The sequence below is a fragment of the Colius striatus genome, chromosome 4 (assembly GCF_028858725.1).
Source record: "Colius striatus isolate bColStr4 chromosome 4, bColStr4.1.hap1, whole genome shotgun sequence".
Classification (NCBI taxonomy): domain Eukaryota; kingdom Metazoa; phylum Chordata; class Aves; order Coliiformes; family Coliidae; genus Colius; species Colius striatus.
In genome coordinates this window covers 52,447,798-52,468,304 of record NC_084762.1, presented here as the reverse complement: position 1 = coordinate 52,468,304, position 20,507 = coordinate 52,447,798, and the positions used below count along the sequence as shown (strand labels likewise).

General features: G+C 36.0%; 1 protein-coding gene across 1 annotated transcript in view; it reads left to right on the top strand.

Moving 5' to 3' along the window:
* The window catches only part of CCDC178 (coiled-coil domain containing 178), a 168,946-nt gene that overhangs the window by 37,180 nt on the left and 111,259 nt on the right, over positions 1-20,507 (top strand). The window contains 4 exon segments of the mRNA XM_061994597.1: positions 2,732-2,893; positions 6,383-6,496; positions 10,333-10,478; positions 13,577-13,736. Coding sequence (XP_061850581.1) covers positions 2,732-2,893; positions 6,383-6,496; positions 10,333-10,478; positions 13,577-13,736 — 582 coding nt within the window.

Sequence of the window (20,507 nt, the reverse complement as noted above, 5' to 3'; positions counted from 1 at the left end):
TAATAATGAGAAAGTATCTCCTGTAATGCATCTCATTAGCACACAAGTTTCCAACCCACCTTGAGAACTCTCATACTTGGTGAGTGCCATTGAGATTCATCTCTTCTTTGGAGACATATAGTACCTCTGGGAAAAGCATTTTTACTGTTAACACTCCCATTCAGAATTGTTTGGCTCCATTGCTTCTTCCTGCTCATCCTGAGATGAGTACTCATGTGCTGTGAGTGTCTTGATCTTGGATTTTGATCCAACTTTGTGTGGGATTAAAAAAACAGCCAGAACTGGAAGGAGGCATTGCAGTCTTTTACTGCGAGTCCTTGAGTCAGAAATCCCCTTTGACTCCTTTGGCAATGATCTTAGATAGGAGGCATTCAATCTCAGAGATATTAGAGGCTATTTTTCTTTAGAATTAAAGATTGAACTTACTGCGATGACCAGAAGTCCTTCTGAGATTTTTGCTTGGGGTTTTTGGTTTTTTTTGAGAGAGAGAGAAGTCTGAAACTTGTTTATCTGCTTCTGGACATTCACAATCTCCATTCTTAAAAAGCTTGTTCTCTTCCATTCTGTCACTTTGAACTGTGTAAGAAGTCAATAACAGAATCTTTGTCTCTCATTTCTAGAAAGACAACCCCTAAGAAAGATCTTACAGTTCCTATTTTTCCCAGACATTGGCAGAAAGTGTTGAATGTTCCTGTTCTAAGCCAAGTGCTGCACAAAGTCTCCCTCACATGCAGTTGTGATTGATGCACAATTTCCCTCTAATTCTCAGGCTTTGCTTCAGAGAAGACTGAAGAGAACATTTCTGTCCCTGACTGCCGCAGCATGACAGGCTTGATTTCGTGCTTTCAAATACCTTCCACCCGGTTTGGTATTCAATACTGTTCGATTTTGATTCTTCATTGAAACTAAAAAAATCTCCTTTTTTTCTCATGATTGTTTATAAAGATCCTCAGTCTCAATTTTAGCCAACTTCTTTCCTTTTACAGATGGAATCAAAAGAATGCTTTCCAAATGGGAACTAAATGTGGTCAGAATTCTTTTTTTTTCATTTTAGTTCATGAGGTTTTTTTAGGAGAGGTTCTTGAGATTCATCTTGTACTTCTTTTGAAGTGGTTTTAAATTTATGTTTCACTGAAACCTAATTTTTCTATCTTTCTACCTCATTTCTCTGTGGTAGACTCTTCATATCCTTGCTGTAAAGATATTTCTTCTTGCTAATAGGACAAAATGACGATGTCAAAGGATGTTGAAATTGCAAAAGCTGTCATTAATTAGTGACTGTCAAAGTGCATAGTAGTTTAGATGAAGACTATTCTGAGAATGCTATTGGAATATAAATCAATAAAGATCCAGAAATGTTAGTGTTTTTTTGGGAGGCTTGTCCATTCCACCTACCAACCGTGTTGTCACCTAGATCATTACCTGTAACTTTATCTTTTTGCTATTCCATAGGAATTCAGAAATAATGCTGAATTTCCTACTTGAAACACTCCTGGTAACTATGTTTGTAGACTTTGATTTAAAACTAGAAAAACGAGTTACTTGCCATCTGACATAATAGTTTGAAAAAAAGTCATATATATGTTCATTTCTTGCCCTCTTTCTTGCAGTCTTCTTGGCTTATTTCATTCTGTTTCTGCAGCTGAAAGGAATTATAGAATCACAGAAAATGTTGCCAGATATGTTGTCCTTTAAATATACGTGGATATATATGTGTGTATTTGTATCTGTCTATCTATTTGTCTACCTGTCTGTCTGTCTATTTCAGAATCAGTTGTTGTGATTTTTGCTGCATAGATAAACAATTATTTGAGTTCAAGTAATGGTGAATTTTGGGTATTAGAAATTGTAAGTGTATGTAGGACCTGTCCGTTCTGAAGAATGCAGCTGCTGGTAAATCATATTTCTCTATCTTTCTCTGTGGAGAGGACAAGTATGGAGTGGATGTATGCTGGATCTTATGTTTCCCAATCTTGAAGATTTTGTTTCTTTCACTCTGCAGTGTTTTTCTCTCTTCCTCTTCTCTTCCTCTTCTCTCCTCTCCTCTCCTCTCCTCTCCTCTCCTCTCCTCTCCTCTCCTCTCCTCTCCTCTCCTCTCCTCTCCTCTCCTCTCCTCTCCTCTCCTCTCCTCTCCTCTCCTCTCCTCTCCTCTCCTCTCCTCTCCTCTCCTCTCCTCTCCTCTCCTCTCCTCTCCTCTCCTCTCCTCTCCTCTCCTCTCCTCCCCTCCCCTCCCCTCCCCTCCCCTCCCCTCCCCTCCCCTCCCCTCCCCTCCCCTCCCCTCCCCTCCTTTTTTTTTTCCTTAATCTAGGAACATGCCTATATGTGATTATATTTCCCATCAGAAAAGATTTTCACTCTTGATAATACTTAGAATTATAGTTTCTCTTTTAGAAAAGTATTACCTGCTATTTTCTTAAATAATACTTTAAATTCATTTTCTGATTCGGTGTAATTTTAACATTTCATAATATTTCTTGCCAATTCCTCTGCGATGTTTTTGTTTACCAGTTCTGCTGGCAATTTAGCTTTTCCTATTCAAAGCCGTCTGACATCTACTGACTTAATGGCCATCTTTTCCTTTTTTTGAAAAGATTTTTAATCACCTTATGATGTATATATTAACTTTCACTCTTTTCGTGGTGTTTACTTAAGAGGTTTAAATGTTCTTTCATGTTTTTTCATGTTCTACTTATGCTTTTGAAATACTGAAAGCTGTCTATTTATTAAACAGGACAAAATTAAAGCAATATCTGATGAGCTGGAGGAAAAGCAAAAACAGACATTCCAGAAAAGAGAGGAAGATATGAAGAAGATAGAAAAGATAGAGGGACAAGTAGCTGATCTAGAAACAAAACTTAAAAAAAAAAAAGATGTATTTAAAGACAACCATGAGGTAAAAGTACTAGATCCTAGACCACTCACCAGTGGGGGTTTTTTTTGCCATTGTTAGAAAAAAGTAAGAGGAAATATAAAAAAACAGAACATAATTCTAGCCTTATTTTTGACCATTCTTGCTTTCTACATGAGAAAAATCATTTTGTCTCTTCTAACTTCAGTGGTCAATTTTCTTAGAAAAGTGAGTTTCCTTTCTACTTCCTTGCTTACTTATAATCTGAAGTGAGCAACTAGTGTATAAGGTCCCTAACATGGTATGCTATGGATCTTCTTCACTTGCCTGCTTTATGGATGATACTGATAAAAATGTTTTGTTCTGTATAATAATAAAAAGATCCCTTCCAACCCCTACCATTCTATGATTTTATGATTCTATGATCATTGTAGATCCTTTTGCCACCTCAACAAACATCTGTAGAAAAAAACTCCTCATTTTCTGAAATGATGTGAAAATATTTAAAATCAGAATTATAATTTAGTGCAAGACGGGTCTGTACATTATTTTGAAGCAAACCCCTCAAATAAAGCCATTCAGTCTTCCTTTTGCAGAAGTATTTGGAATGAAATTTATTCACAAATTTTTTAATTAAGAGCTTTTCTGTACCTTTGCTTTATCCTTTTAGTTATGTTTTTTCCTTGAGCAGACATTATTCCTTTTCGTTCTTTGGGAAATGACTCTGAAATCGACTAGAAACATCGCAAAAATATCAGTTGTTTTCAGCCTTCTATCATGAGTGAAACAGTTTCACTTTCATAGTTTGCAAATTGGCAACACTGAAATTGGGGCATATCCTATCATTATGCCTGTGTTCCACCATGAAAAATGTGCAAATCCTTGTGAACAATTCCAAATGTGAGCTGCCCCACAGTGTAAGAATATATGAGCATGCATTGTTTACTGTAAGAAGTAGTTTTACAATGTAGGGAAAGTATTTGAAACTTCCTCTTTTTAAAAGGAAAAGGACACTTATTTCCTAAGTGTCTTAGGACCAGAATCAAAAATACGGTAATTGATGTGAATGAAATTATTATTTCTTAAGTATCTGAAGGAAGAGGGCCTTTTCACTGCACCTTACTGCCAGAAAACAAAAAGCAAAATGCCTTCATTTTTGTTTCCAAATCAATAGGAAGCAAAACTAGCTATTGGTGGTTTATGTCCAGAATTAAGGCTGTGAGTTTTCAGTGAGCTGTATGCTTGTAACAACATTGTCAGAAAAAAAGCAAGATCAACATCTTTTGAGCCTATTCAGTTTAGATATAGGATTTTTTATTTTTGATCAAAGTTCAGATAGAAGAATTTCTGCTGCCTCAGCAAGATGAAAGGGTTTTTTTTTTTTATTGCAGAGTCATCCTGTAGGTTCATAGTTCTGTTATCTGACTGCTAGTAAATAGCTTGTCACAGGAAGTTTTCTTCTCCAGCTTTTACTGTTACTCCATTTGAAGGGCTTTTTATATAGTCTACATATAGCAATGCTTCACCATTTTTGGAGGGGAGACAGAGGATGTTGAATAGTCTGAGTTCAGATAATGGATTATGCTATAGTTTATTTTTGATGCAGGTTTCATAAGTCAGATTGGATTTTTTTTTTTTAAAAAAAGAAAAAAGATTAGTCTAATAGCTAATAGTATTTTCAAAACAAGGTATTAGTGACAGTGACTAATGTTGTTAGCCCTTCCCCAACTAAAACTGAGTAGAAACAATGTGACAAAGATCACATCATTAGTTTCCTTGAAAGCTAGAGAGGTGTGGTTTAAGGTATACATCATGGTCTATGGCTGTGCATTTGCTTCTGCAAAGTTTGCTTCTGCAGTTTGCAGAAGCAGATTTGTATGTGAACAACATGCAAAAGACATTGATAATATCAAAAGAACTTATTCATAGAATCATAGAATGGTAAGGGTTGGAAGGGACTTTTAGAGATCATCTAGTCCAACCCCCCTGCAGAAGCAGGGTCACCTAGATCAGGTCACATAGGAACATGTCCGGGCAGGTCTTGAAGACCTCCAAGTAAGGAGCCTCCACAACCCCTCTGGGCAGCCTGTGCCAGGGCTCCCTCACTCTCACAGTGAAATAGTTTTTTCTTATGTGTAAGCGGAACTTTTTGTGTTCCAGCTTCATCCCATTACCCCTTGCTAGATACTGTAGAAAAGAGGGATGTCCCAACCTCCTGACACCCACCCTTTAGATATTTATAAATGTTAATAAGATGTCCCCTCAATCTACTCTTCTCCAGACTAAACAGCCCCAGTTCCCACAGTCTTTCCTCGTATGAAAGATGTTCCATACCCCTGATCATCTTGGTGGCCCTGTGCTGGACTCTCTCCAGAAGTTCCCTGTCCCTCTTGAGCTGGGGAGCCCAGAACTGGACACAGGACTCCAGATGAGGCCTCACCAGGGCAGAGGAGAGGGGGAGAAAAACCTCCCTTGACCTGCTGGCCACATTCTTCTTGATGCATCCCAGGATGCCATTGGCCTTCTTGGCCAAGAGGGCACATTTCTGGCTCATATTTAGCTTATTATCAATCAGGACTCCCAGGTCTCTCTCTGCAGAGCTGCTCTTCAGCAGTTCAACCCCCATCCTGTACTGGTGCATGGGCTTGTTACTTCCCAGATGCAGGACTCTGCACTTGTCCTTGTTGAACCTCATGAGGTTCCTCTCTGCCCAACTCTCAAGCCGGTCGAGATCCCACTGAATGGCAGCACGGCCTTCTGGGGAATCAGCCAGTCCTCCCAGTTTAGTGTCAAAAATTGATTATTTATTAAAGGTTTAAATTATTGATTCAGGATGGAAATAGTAATATGTATTTTTATATTATTTGTTAATATAAACAGTCTAAATAAATTTTTAAACTATTATACAATTTATTTAAGAATATATAATGTCAGAATATTTAGTAATGTAAAATTTTCTTTGTAAGATGTATTAATAATTATTTCTGTCATTTAATGTTTGGTGCTCACATTGATGATGCAAATGAAATTAATAAAAATAGACAAGAATTCCTGTTTTTCTTGAGGTGCTAGTTAATAATAGAGTGAATTAATGAAAAATATAAAAAATGAAATATTTATCCCAATATTTCATTTCTTTCTTCTTCCTAGTCTTGCTAGCTATCCTTAGGTGTGTTTTTCATGAGTTACTGGTAATAAATAATAAACATTTATTTTGATCTTTTATACTAATTTCATCAATGCTGTTCCAAATATATATTTTGATTTCAGAACTTTGTAAATTCCTTGTCAGAAAGAAGGTAAAGATGCACAAGGAGGAGAGTAAGGAGGGATTTTTTGCTAAGAGATGGTAAACACTATATGCATTAGCAGAAATATTTTCTATTTTAAGTGTGCATTTTTTCATTCAAACTATAGAGTATATAATGGAAAAAAGAACAAAAATAAGGCTAAGAATATATTTCCTGATTTCTCTAGGCTGTAGGACAATAACTTCTGACTACTAATATGTCTGTTTATGCATAAACTCTGCAGAAGCTCTCCTCTTTGGATCAGAGAGTACAAGAGCTAGATAAACAGCAGAAGCAAACTGAACAACAACTGGAACAAAAAAGAAGTATTATGCAGCAACAATTAAGTGATATACAGGTGAGTAATTTAATGCTTTTATGGCTTTTTTGGAGTATGTTTAATCTCAAGGGTTAGACTGTCATTTCTACACAGTTGCCTTAGAACTATACATATTGTGTATATACTGTGTTCTGTCTCTTGCTTCAACTAGCCTATGAGGTCCGTAGCCTTGAGACAGTGTAAAGTATAAAGCAGAATTGATATTGGGGTCATTGAGAAGTCCTTTGCTTTCTTCATTTGCTACAGTGGCTCAGATTGCTTGAGGGGCTTAAGAAATGCAATGGAGAAAATCAATAAAGGACAAAAAAAGATTCTAGTGTAATAGGAAGTGCCTGCTGATAGCATGTTTGCTCAGCAGATGGCATCTTTTTGTAAATGATGGCTTATATCTGCCGTATCACTTACTAAACTGTATAATCTACCAAAGGGAATTATTGAATTTCATTACTGAACATTATGCTTTTTAGAAACATGGTTATAGCATTAGAAGAAAGAAGCATTTTCTTTCTAACATTCTGTTCAATTTTATTATTCTTTCACTTGCATATTGTATAAACTGAAGTTATATATTACAGCATCAAAGATGACACATATAGATTAAAAAAACCAAAACATATTATTCACAGTGGCTTTCATGAATCTGGTGATTTCTATTGAAAAACTCTGAGACTTCCTATGTGTGACAGAATATTAAGTTAAGCATAGGGAAATTCATTGATTCACACAGATTTCTAAACTTGACAGGAAAGATGGAGTTTATATATCCCTTTCTATTAAAAATTGTGCTCTACCAAACTGGAGGTTTATCAATACATCATAGAACATATGGAAAATGACTCACAGGTCAGCATTCAGATAATCAGCAATTCTATGCTGCATTTATTTCCTGTGGTTTTGTTACCATTTTTAATTCTGCCTTTCCTAGTAACTGTAAATAACTGTATCCATTGTTTACTTAAGCAATATTTGAGTTGGTGTTCTGGAGGAGTATTAGAGGAGTCTTCTGGAGAACTGGAGTAAAAAAATGTACAAAGCCTTTTTTACAAGATTTGTAGTGCTCTGAACTGATACAATACATGGATATCTTAAATGTCAACATATTCTTAGAGCTTGATACAGTTCCTTGATTGTAGCAACTGAAGTTTTGTAAAAGGGGGCTTTATGAAAGGGGATGCCATATTTTTAACAATAACTCATATTTCTACCTGTGCAGGGTCACACTATATGATTCTGTTAACCATGTTAGATAGTTTTTAAGAAAAAGCTGTTTAATGTTATATTCAGAGATTTTAGTGCTCTCCCATGATTAAGACATTTGCTTGTTTAAAACTTGTCCAGATTATGACTGCTGTTCCATAGCATTCTTAGTACAGGAGCAATATAGCTACATACCTAGATAAGAGTGTATCAGTTCTACCCCATAATACCCCAGTAGTCTTGTTCAGCACCTAAGAATGAAGAATACTGTTCTTATATTGAACAGCTGAATGACCAAGTGCCAAGGAACTTGTTTACTTTAGACAGGATACTGGACTATTATCACAGAATCATAGAATCACAGAATCTTAAAGGTTGTGACTATTATCACAGAATCATAGAATCTCAGAATTTTAAGGGTTGGAAGGGACGTCAAAAGATCATCTAATCCAAGCCCCCTGCCAGAGTAGGACCACCTAGAGTAGGTGATCCAGGTGGATTTTGAGTGCCTGAGAAGGAGATCCAACAACCCATCTGGGCAGGAAGCCATAAGGAGCAATTATTCAGTCAATCAGGTCACAGAGTCTAGAATATTTCACCTTTTTTGTCTGTTTATTCTAAAACCTGATTGCAAATTCCCTGTGTTTTACAATAGGTACTAGATTGTACTGTCTTAGTGGCTAGTATTCCTACAAAATTGTGGGAAGTCAGAGAAAAAATCTTAATTGGCATTTTTTTTCTAACACAGCTAATATGTGAATCTGACTCTGGCAAAAAACATGTCATGGCTTCTTTGTATACATATTTTTATCTGGCCCTTAATCATGTCAAATTTCATTATTTATAAAGGTCAAGGACAGAACAGATCTTACAGATATGCTGTATATCATAGGTTATCACATATTTCCAAGTTCTGATGCTGAGCCTAAAACTTAATTTGATTTTTCCTCAGAGGTTTGAGATTCTCTGTGGGCAGTTCAGTTGCATAGGGATTTGCATAGGGATTTGCATTAATTACCATATCTTCATTTTCTTTCTAATTATTCTGTGATGCTGCAAGAAACCTGAAATTTCCATCTAGTCCTATACAGAAACATATTGAACTTTTAGAAAGTTCAAAGGCCTTAAAAATGTCATGTTCTTGTGGTACCTTACAGACCTTCGTATCTATGCTAACATCTGTTACAAAAGCTTTGTTTCCTCATTGTTTTTACATCTACCTTTTAAGTAGACCTCTAACAAGCACTTATTTCATAAGGAAAAAGATGATTAGTCTATGCATCAGACTGCTGCTTCAGAAAAATGGAGTGGTTTCTAAAGAAGAAAATTTTAAAATACTGATCTTTATTTAAATCTGAGATGCATTCTTTGCCCACTGAATTGTGAGGTCTTGAAATTTGGTATTTATACATGTGTGCACTGAAATTAGACGTATATATGTGCATGTATGTATATATAAAAGGGTAATCAAAAGGTATTTTCCTCCCTCTTAATTTAGCCCATTTGTATAGCTGCTTAGAGGCCATTAGTACAGGTTACAAAATCTAATGCAGCAAGACTACTTGAGAAGTATCACCCAAATAGATGACTCCCACCTTTTTATTACTGTTGAACTGCTACAGTGCTTTATGTTTACCTTTTTCGTTGTGCATAAGCCTTGGCTTTGTTTACCAGATACTGTTGTTCATGATGACAGTAGTTTGCTTGTGTCACGTCTTTTTTGGGTCCTGTGACTCTTAGTCACTTCTGGTATGAAAAAGACACAGCAATTGGATCTCTCTTCTGTAGAATATGAAGTGTAGTGAAAGCACTTTTTTATTTAAAGATTTTCAGCAGCTTAATGTCAGCATCTCTTTGAGTTGTATACTTGTAGCTGAGGAAACTAGGCAGGAGTTCAGGAGTCATTCCCTGTGCTTTAATCCTCCCCTCTCTGGAGTACAGGACGATTATGTTATGAAAAACTTGTCAGAGATGTCAACTCTCTATTTTGGTAACTAAATTTAAAAAATTCCAGTTTTCAGAGATAATGGGTAATCCATATTCTCCCTGGAGAATGGCAGCTAAAAATAACTGTTTTTTTTCTGAAAGTCAAGTTTTTTAGGTATCTGCCTAAAGCAATATTACATTTAGTAAATACTTTAATAGTCTAGCAATAAAAGCGGTCAGTTAAGATGCTGACTCCGTAAACGTTGAAATAAATAGGCCCAGACTTGGCTCATGTATGAAAATTGTTACTTTTCACTATCATTATCATTTCACTATCATCATCATTTTTTGCTGTGCAAGCCAATTTCTTTGCAAAACTTTTATGCATGAGAGCAAAAATGAAAAACAGTATGAAATAGGCCACTATTTTATGAAGACAGTGGCCTACCAACATGCATACATCAATACATAGGCAACTGAAAAAGTGCAAGTGCCATAATAAAATTTATGGATATACAGTAAAAGAATTGTGCAACAAGTTGGAGAACTATAACTGAATGTGCAAAGCTATGGTCTTACAGCAATGCAGTTCTTCAAATTGCACTTAGTGCTTCAACTGCCCCCTCTCAAACAATTTCTTGAATTATTGCCCATAATCAGGAGCTTAAAATAGAGTATTTGGAAATCTGTGTCTGCCAAATTAACATGCCATGTATTTTTTTAATTTCCAGGGAAAAATTTCATGTGTTTGCAGTCAAATTGCAGAAAACTGTCTCACTATTGGAAATTTAAAAAATGAACTTAAAGAACTAAATGAATTGTGGAACATGAAGCAAATACAGATGGAAAATACAGAAAAATCTTTCACTGATTTGCAGTAAGACCTATTCATTATATGAATTTTAAAGGATGGTTTACCAAAGTAATTTAGTAATTCTACTTTATTACAATTAGTAAAGATAGTTTCACTGTTTTACAATATTATTTCTAGCAAATGTAATGCACATTTCATCAATAATTTGAGAGTATTTTTGACTGATTACTGCTTATAGTTTGAATGCATCTGTAGAAGTTATTAATGATAAATTGTCTGCCTACAAAATTGAATTTTGGGCATCACAATTACTTTTGGAAATCTGATAATGGTCATGGTCAATTTCATCCTTAATTAATGAAGGATACCACACACTCTGTGTTTTCTGTGGTTTAAGAAGTGCAGACCTACGCTTACTGTGACTGATGAGTCCTGAAAATAGTCTCAAAGGGCTCTATCCAACTGATAATGCAGGCTGCCTTCTAGGCCACACAAGCCTTGGAGGGCTGTATATGCTGATTGCACAGCAGGTCTACTCTTCAAGGATAAAGGTGAGCCTGCTGTGCAATGTCAAAGAGAAAGCAGCTTGGATTGTTGAATTGTGCTGGATGACTAAATAGTGCAAACGTGATCCTTGCATCATTGAGTTACTACTCCCTTTCACTGATCTAATTCACTTATGTTGATGTTTAAAGACCTTTGAGAGATTATTCCATGAAATTATTGACTTGGGAAAAAAGATATTTTTCTACGTACATTTTTTTGGCTGAATATATCCTCTTTCTGGATATATTTTTTCCAACTCTTGATTCAAACAGAATGATTCGTAAGGACCCAACATGCAGTGGAACTAACTGAGCTTCAAGGTCAGAAGGCGTCTTACACTTTTTTTTTTCAAATTCTCAAACTTCTAGACCTAAAATTAGATAGTAATGAAAACTTTCCATTTTTCTTGAGAACTTGCTTTTAGAGGTTCCATATAGAAAGAACTGTAAAGTCAAAGTAACATCCAACATCCACTTCACCCAGACTTCCAAATTACACATCCCAATGTCTAGTATTGCTTTCTGTCATTCTCAAAACACCAAAGGTACAGCACACAGGAGTTTCTCCATCATGTGACATATTGAAAACTGGCGGCATGCTTGTGCCTTCTGGTTGTCATTCAGACTCTCTGTGCTTGAGAGGCAAATGAGAAGCATTAGAGGTTGTTGGTGTCTTTTCATTGCTTACTGCTTCTCATTAGTGAACATTAATGGTGACAATATTTAAAAAAAAATCTCTCAGCCTAATCTACCTTCTTCTATTAATGTTTCCAATAATTTGAAGTATCACATGGCATTTCATCAATCTATCTTAAGGAAGTCTGCTCTAGATGTTTCCTACTATATTTCACGTTGTGCATTTAGTTCATTGTCAAGTATAGTTTGAACTGATCTTTCTTCTTTTCGTAAGAGTGCTGATACCTGCCTGACGTGTTAGAAAAATTGGGAATAAAGGATTAACTGCTTTTAATTTTACTCTTGACTATTATTTCCATTTTTTACAATATTGCCAGGCTAATTCGAGCCTGGTCTAGTGCAGAAATTTGAGCTAAAGGAGTTCCTACTTCTGCTTTTAGTCTTCACTATTGTCCTTTTGTTGCTACTTCCTAGCCTCTTTCTTTGAATAACAACTCCTTGACTTAATGCTTACCATTAATGCAATAAAAAGACTAAATAATGGCTACTAGAGTGAAATAGAAATATTTTCACAATGCTATCAAAGTACCAATTTGAAATAGATACATTTTCCATAATGAACTTGACTACAAAACTGAAGTCTATTGCAAGATTTAACCTGACCTGCTGACTAAGGGAAAATTATTAAATGCCACATCTAGAAACCATTTTATACCAACTACTTTTGAAAAAATATTTTCACACTCTTGGAAGACAAAGACATGTCTTCATATCTGAAGTTAACAATGAACACAATTATTTTTTTAATCTCATTGAAGTTTGGTGCTTATTACATTAGAAGGATGATAAATCCTCTGAACTTAAGTTTTGTGTGAGGAACATTCTTGCTTGTATTAGAATCCCCACCATTTGTGTATACCAGTTCCTGTATAGTGTATCAGTTCCCATATGGTGTGACACCTCCAGCAAGAAGGAAATAAAGGCAGCAAGCAAGTTAAGGGAAGGTACTGGGGATGAGGAAGGCTGAGAGGGCATTTCAGTTAAAAAGAACTATAGATAATTTCTGATGGATCCCTTAGCTGTTTTTAGAGAGGGGCTTTTTGTAGTACAAAATCAGTGTTTTTGTAGACACTGATTCAGAGGAAGCCTTAGATCATTTATTTTCTGCAAAGGGGATTATTGTTCTGCAGAGAGTCTCAAAGAGACTGTGAGGAAGATCTTCTGACCTCCAGAATTCAGAACTAAATTCCAAACCTTCTAAATACATCTGTTCTGTCAAATATCAGCTAATCAATAAGAAGAATAACAGCTTATTATTGCTCCCAGCTGTTCCTAGCTTGACGGTGTAAATGGCTTCTGACCAGTCAGCATAGTCTTCATATGACAGATTTTTCTCTCTCTCAGACGGCTTCATTTCATTTCAAATTAAAGAAATGTTTTATTTTAGTGTTAAAATAACATTGAGTTTACACAACAAAGCCTTGATGTTAGAGAAAGTAGGCTTAAACTTGTCTCTTGATTTTCCTTTTTTTTGTATACAAATCCTGATATTGTCTTTATTATCCAGCCAACTGTTGCATTACCTACAATGGTACGTGAATGGTGCAAAACTCCCACTTCCAGTCCAATTAAATGATAAAGCCATGGCACTAGTCATGGGCTCATTCTTTGTCTCAGAATACCATTATTTGGGCAGATACTTTACATGTGGGAGTCAATTGGTCCATTCTCTAAGAAGTTGTTTCAAAAATGCAAGCTATTTTTTTTAAATTGTGGGAGTTGTATATCTCAATAGACTCATCAGATACGGATTGAGAAGCAGAGTGACTCTGTTGTTTTGTTTTTTTTAAGTGTCATTATTTGCAAGACAACACTATTTTATCTGTTATAAAATTAAACATTAAACCTGTAAGTAAAGACTAAAAGCCAGTGTAGCAGAATAGCTTTATTACTTAATTGAACTTTTTTTTTCTTTCAAAGGAAAAATTTAAGTGGTGTGATATTCAAGCAACAAAATGTTCAGATGGTATTTAATCATCTCCAAGATCAGCTAGCAGAATATGAGAAAAGGTTAAAGCAGGAAGAAAAAACATGTGGAGAATTACTACTAATTAGAAAGAAAAACCTAGAAAATTTGGAAGTGAGTATTATCAGAGCTGGGTTTCTTTATGTAAGAAGTGAAATGATTATGTGGTTACTTTTGGCTCTTTTTAGGTCTAAAATGATAACAATTTTCTCAAAAATTTGAAATAAGTAGTATCTTCTTGTACATATGCAAGTATTTCCATTTAAATAATTTGCTAGTTTTCTATAGTAGACTTCTTTATTTCTGTGAATAAAGAAGTAATTTCAGCAAAATTATAAAATTGTTAATTCGCTTTGACACTTATTATTTTTCATTAATACTTAAGACTGTTGTGTACTTTCTCTTCCCTGTTTTCTTTTGCTTTGATTTGTGGATACCTCTGGGAAAGAAAAGACAAAACATCACTCTCTGCTAACTTGAAAATCTTTTTCTCCTTTTCACCAAGTGCTCAGTAACAAATAAATCTCAGATATTTTGGATAAGATCAGCATCAGTAAGTTTCCATTCCTTTTTCATCACTTAAGTACAAGAATAATGTTCAGTGCATGCAATCTTCTTGATAGTTCAGCAGTCAAACTTCGGTCTTTGGGTGAAAACTGTTTCTAAGGAGCTACTCCTTAACAAGACCCTCCTCTGAATCTTATATGCTGTGTCTGATGCCTGGTAGATGGGAGCCAGAGTCTGTGTAAAGGTAACTGAGGAATCAGAGCTATCTGAAATAGAAGTATAAAATACACAGTGGTAATAACCATAAAATCTTAAGAGAAATCGGATATGAGTACAATTATCTGCTTTATTTGCTGTCTTATTTTAATATTTAAACTTTTTTTTTCACCCTAACTTCAAAAAGGATTATTTGGTAAGGTACGTTCCATATCTCCTTCTCTAGCACATCAAGATTTGAGTTTTTTCCTAATATATCCTGTTTCATCCTGTCACATCTATTCTCCCATCTTCTTTACACATTGAGTTAAGGGCATTGCATGAACTATAGAGCTCTTAATGGTGTTTGTTATTAAACTGATATTGGAGTTAAGTGATTATGCCGGGCTTTTGGTGGTTAAATGTAAGTGGAAATATTATGCTGCATACTTGAGAGCTTGTTTTGGTTTTTACTGGAACACATCACTGGTCTCAGTGTTGACAATTCTGCATTTAGGCCTACAGCTGGAATGGAGGCACATACTGTCACCCTTGGAATATTTACCTAAGCATTTTTTATGTCATTCTTTATTATTATAATGGAAAATACAGACAAAAGTCTATAAAGTCCCAAACGTCACTGATCCATTTGAATTTATTTCTTTTAAATTAAGAAATGAAAAATGGAATACATCCTAAATGTTCATAGTATACCAGAAAGGTCTCTCTTTCTCTGTCTCCTCACAAAAAGCTCATTTACCCTCTTTTTTCTTACTAGTCAGGAAAGACTGAACTGGTAGTAGGGACAGCAGCAAAGCCAAATATTCCTTCAGTATCTTATAGACAAAAAATTTCTTCAGTTTATTACCCAAAAACTCTTCAGTTTTTTACCCAACAGAAATGAGCAGAAGACCTAATATCAGTCAGTGGATGGAGAAAGGTTTTTGAGGGCATTGCAACTATGATTTACAGGCAGGCTCTTCAAGGAGACTAGCTGTGCTTTGTGGAAGTTGTACCAGGGTTTTTAGAAGAATGACCAATGTGCCTCTGGAAAAGGTCACTTGAACAGCTTTCAGAAGGTTTTGCTGACAGTAAAATACCAAATCACCTACCTTGCTTTGGCATTGAATGATAAAAGTAAATTTTCTCCTTTAATTGGGATTGGATGAAAAAGCATTTCAATTCTCATTTTTTGGATTGAACAATTTCTGTAAAAGTCCTGACTTCAGGTCATGTAGTACAGTGATTATGAAGCTTTTTCACCTGGGGTCTGGAAATGAAGGCTGGTTTACTGAAGTAGTAATGGAGCATACATGTGTAATTTTCATAGTCTTTGCTTCTCTGAATATGGAGCTGGGTGAGATCATTGAGTCCCCAAATGATAGGTCATTCAACAGGAATAGACTAAGCACGTTTTTAAGCTAAGGCACAAGTGGCTGAAAAAGTTGCCTTCACAGGATTAACGACTATAGGGAAAAAACAATAAAAAAGCAATGCCCTAACTTCTGGAGTGTCCTCAAAAGGTTCTGATCTGAGGTTTCTAGAAATTCTGGTGAGATAGTCTACTGAATGAGAACTGCCTGTCTTGATAGATGAAAAAAATAGAATATTTTATTCCAAGAGTCATGAAATATAAAAAATAAGAGGGAGTCTTTCATATATAGTGTGTGGGGATTAGAGAGGGACATTTTCAACCAAGAGATCCTTGTCTCCTGGTGGCTATATGGACTGCTAAATCTGTTAAAGAGATTAAACAATCTCTTATCAAGAGATAAATTGGCCAGAAATTATGTGAGAAATTTGATGAAAAAACTAGGGATCCTTGTCAGCATCATGAATAGAGTTGAAGAGTGAAGGGAAGTGGAATTGAAAAATGGTCCTAATGTGAAAGAATTTACATAGGAAACTAGTGGCTTCAATACAGATCCATAATCATAGAATCACAGAACGGCAGGGATTTGAGGGAGCTCTAAAATTCATCTAGATCAACTCCCCTGCTCAAGCAAGTCCACCTAGATCAAGTCACACAGTAACATGTCCAGACGGGTTTTGAAAACCTCCAGAGAAGGAGACTCCACACCCTCCTTGGGCAGCCTGTGCCAGGGCTCCCTCACCTGAACAGGAAAGAAGATTTTCATTAAGTGGAACTTTCTGTGTTCCAGCTTTTCTCCATTACCCCTTGTCTTCTCACTGGACATTACAAAAAAAGTGTTGCCTCAACCTCGTGACACACACCTTTCAAATACTTGTAAATATTAATAAGGTCCTCCCTCAGTATCCTTGAAGCTAAACAGCCTCAATTCCTGCAGCCTTTCCTCATAAGGAAGATGTTCCATTCCCCTGATCATCTTGGTGGCCCTGTGCTGGACTCTCTCCAGCACTTCCCTGTCCCTCTTGAACTGGGGAGTCCAGAACTGGACACAGGACTCCAGATGAGGTCTCACCAGGTCAGAGTAGAGGGGGAGAAGAATCTCCCTTGACCTGCTGGCCACACTCTTCTTGATGTATCCCAGGATGCCATTGGCCTTCTTGGCCACGAAGACACATTGCTGGCTCATGTTCAGTTTATTATCAACCAGAACTCTGAGGTCTCTCTCTGCAGAGCTGCTCTTCAGCAGGTCAATCCCCAGCCTGTACTGGTGCATAAGGTTGTTCCTTCCCAGATGCAGGACTCTGCACTTGTCCTTGTTGAACCTCATGAGGTTTCTCTCTGCCCAATTCTCAAGCCAATCAAGATCCTACTGAATGGCAGCACAGCCTTCTGGGGAATCAGCCAGTCCTCCCAGTTTGGTGTCATCAGCGAACTTGCTGAGGGTACACTCTGTTCCCTCATTGAAGTCATTGATGAAGATATTGAACAAGACTGGCGCCAGAACCAATCCCTGTGGGACTCCACTGGCCACAAGCATCCAACTTGACTTGACTTCATTGCTCACAACCCTCTGGGCTCTGTCATTCATGCAGTTCTTGATCCACATCACTGTCCACTCATCCAAGCCACAGTATCTGAGCTTTTCCGTGAGGATGTTATGGGAGATGGTGTCAAAAGCCTTGCTGAAGTCAAGTAGATGACATCCGTTGCTCTCCCCTTATCTAGCCAGCCGGTTATGCCTTTGTATCCCTCTGGGCAGCCTGTGCCAGGGCTCCCTCACCCTCACAGTGAAATATTTTTTTCTTATGTTTAAATGGAACTTTTTGTGTTCCAGCTTCATCTCTTTACCCCTTTCCTGTCACCAGATATAATAGAAAAAAGGGATGTCCCAACCTCCTGACATCCACCATTTAGATGTTTTTAAATATTAATGAGATCCCTACACAATCTCCTCTTATCCAGACTAAACAGCCCCAGTTTCTGCAGCCTTATGAAGATGAAGAATCTGTGTGCCTGGTTCTTCCAGGCAAGCACATTATGTGTCACCTATCTGGAGAGCTGAATTGCAGACCTAGATTCTGTCTTCTCACAGGAGAAAAGACTACTGAGTGGTTAGATTATGACACAAGTGTAAAAATGTCACAGCTAATTACAAGGTGTGACTTTTGTTTTAGTAGGATACATGCTACTAAATGTGGCAAAATTTACATGTATAATGATGAAATTATACCTTATAGCAATATTTTATCACTGTACTATTTGTAGCTACTCTCATGACATCTCATTACCTTATGTTCTACAGAGACTATGCAGTCCCTAAACTATCATATTACCGTTTGGTTCAGTGCTGATATGTGCTGTATTAAACACACAGATAAGAATTCTTTGACATAACAATTTGTAATGAGTGTTGGATCATGTTCAGAATTATTATGTTGTGCCTTGTTTTCTTAACCTCAAAACATGCCTGCTTGCTCTTATTTTCTGCTGCTTATTTGATTATTGTACTTTCAAGTAACTGTAAAAACAATTACTGAGGTTTTTGAAGATTGAGCAAGACATTTAGAATGACCAAAACTCTCTTGAAATGTGAAAATTTTTCCTCATTAGTATTTGCTCCTGAATATATGATAACATATTTCTGAAGTGCAGATGCATGTCCCTTTAAATTCAGACATCTGTATAAACAGACTTGTACTTTTGATAAACACATTAAATGCAGTTACCCAAAACATTAACAGACATACAGAAACTTTGACTTTCTTTTTGCTTTGGAGTAGTAGCAATATCATAACTTCCTAATTCTGTTAATTAGCACTAGTCTTCTGCTAAAAGAATCTTACGTACCAATAATCTTTCTGGTCTTTCTATGAATGTTTGACTGTCGCATGATACTGGAGTATAAGATGGTAATAAATCAATATTTCCTTAGCATTGTACCTTAAAATCGCATCAAATTCAGCAATGTTTCATCTAAAACTGAATGAGAATTTCTCACATATATAAAGGGCATTTTGAAATCCCTTTAATGGAATGAAAAGATTATCTCCTTATCATAATGCAGAAAGTTTAAAAGAGAGAGAATATACTTTAAAAAAAAATAAAAGAAACCAAATTTTATAGACAGTAAAGTGAATTTGGAATCAGATATTATTTTAAAAAAATGTTATGTCTGGCAATGTTTCATCAGAATGCTTTTACCTTAACGATAATGTTTTTCATTTAAAAACATATCAGCATGTTCCTATGAGCACTTTCTTTTTTATAGAAAAACGTTTTCCATCAGGGGAATGATATATCAGATAATCCCTCTCTGGTTCTAAGAGCTAGTCATGATATGTTGTTTCATCAGATATTGAGAATATTACTAATGAAATAACCTACACAATGGCATATTTCAGAATGAATTGTTACAGGAATATAATAATTTACTGCTGAAAGCTGAATTAAGAAATAAGGAAAAACAAAGTTAGATTCTGGGGGCTATTTATCATCATGGTATTAGGTAAAATCCGTTGTGTGTCTTTTGTTATTTACTATTCATCTATTTAAGTTGCCTTTTCTTCTAGTAATTCTTTTCAGTCTTGCTGTGCTCATACATTCAGAGCATTTTTCATCTCTTACTTTCAAAAAATACTGTTAATCAATACTAATGTTATTAAAGAGCTTTGTTACAGCATATCCATGTAAACATAAGAGTTGCATTTGAAGCTATGCTACAAAAGATAATTTTTTAAAAGCTAGAGAGCTGTTGCTTCCTTTAGGCTATTGTGTGTGTGTGTGTGTGTGTGTGTGTGTGGTAAGGATAACAAATAGACTTGCTATAAAATTGTCTTTAGTTAGTTGACTCAGTGGCTTCCAACAGTGTGTTGTACTGGTGTGTTGGACTCCCACGTTACAAGATAAACTTTTGAGTCTTACTCCATGCTCCTGGGTAGTCTTAGTGTATTGACTTACATGCTGTCCTGTGGGAAGCGCTGGCAGTATTACCCAAATAGCTACCCCACTGATTTTGCTGGCTTGTAGGGAAGTCACATACCTTCCTTTCTACGGAATATGCATAGCTAGAGGTTGGATGCCATGACAGTACTACTACACTGAGTGAAAATCAAAGGGATGTAAAAGTGGAAAACTGATAGAAATTTTGAAGTATAGTTTGTTTCTTCATTGAAAACCAAGCCATATGCATAATAATTAAAAGAAAATTAACCCGTGCTGTATTTTAAACTGCACCAGGGTGAACTATTGTAATGGTCTAAAAATTATTATTTTTTAATTAAAACAATTATTAATTATTATTCAACACAAAGGCTCTAAGATTGCAAAACAGTTTTGATTATCATTATAATTTCTTCACTCATAATATTTCAAAAATCCTTTTATTTTTACCAAGGATTTTTTTCCAATTTGTAAGAAATTCTTTCCTTCATTTTCTATTATGGATGTGGGAATTAAAGTTTTCTACAATTTACTTTCATGTAGTCTAAAATCTAGTGCAATCCTGAAATATGCATATTGAAAAACTGTAATTAATGCCTGAAAGTGCAACTTCAAGAAAGAGTATCACAGAATCATAGAATGGTAGGGGTTTGAAGGGACCTCTAGAGATCATCTAGTATAACCCCCCTGCTAAAGCAGGTCCACTTAGATCAGGTCACACAGCAAAGTGTCCAGATGGGTTTTGAAGACCTCCAATGAAGGAGACTCCACACCCTCCCTGGGCAGCCTATGCCAGGGCTCCTTCACCCTCACAGGAAAGAAGCTTTTCCTTAGGTTTAAGGGTAACTTTCTGAGTTTCACCTTTTGTCCGT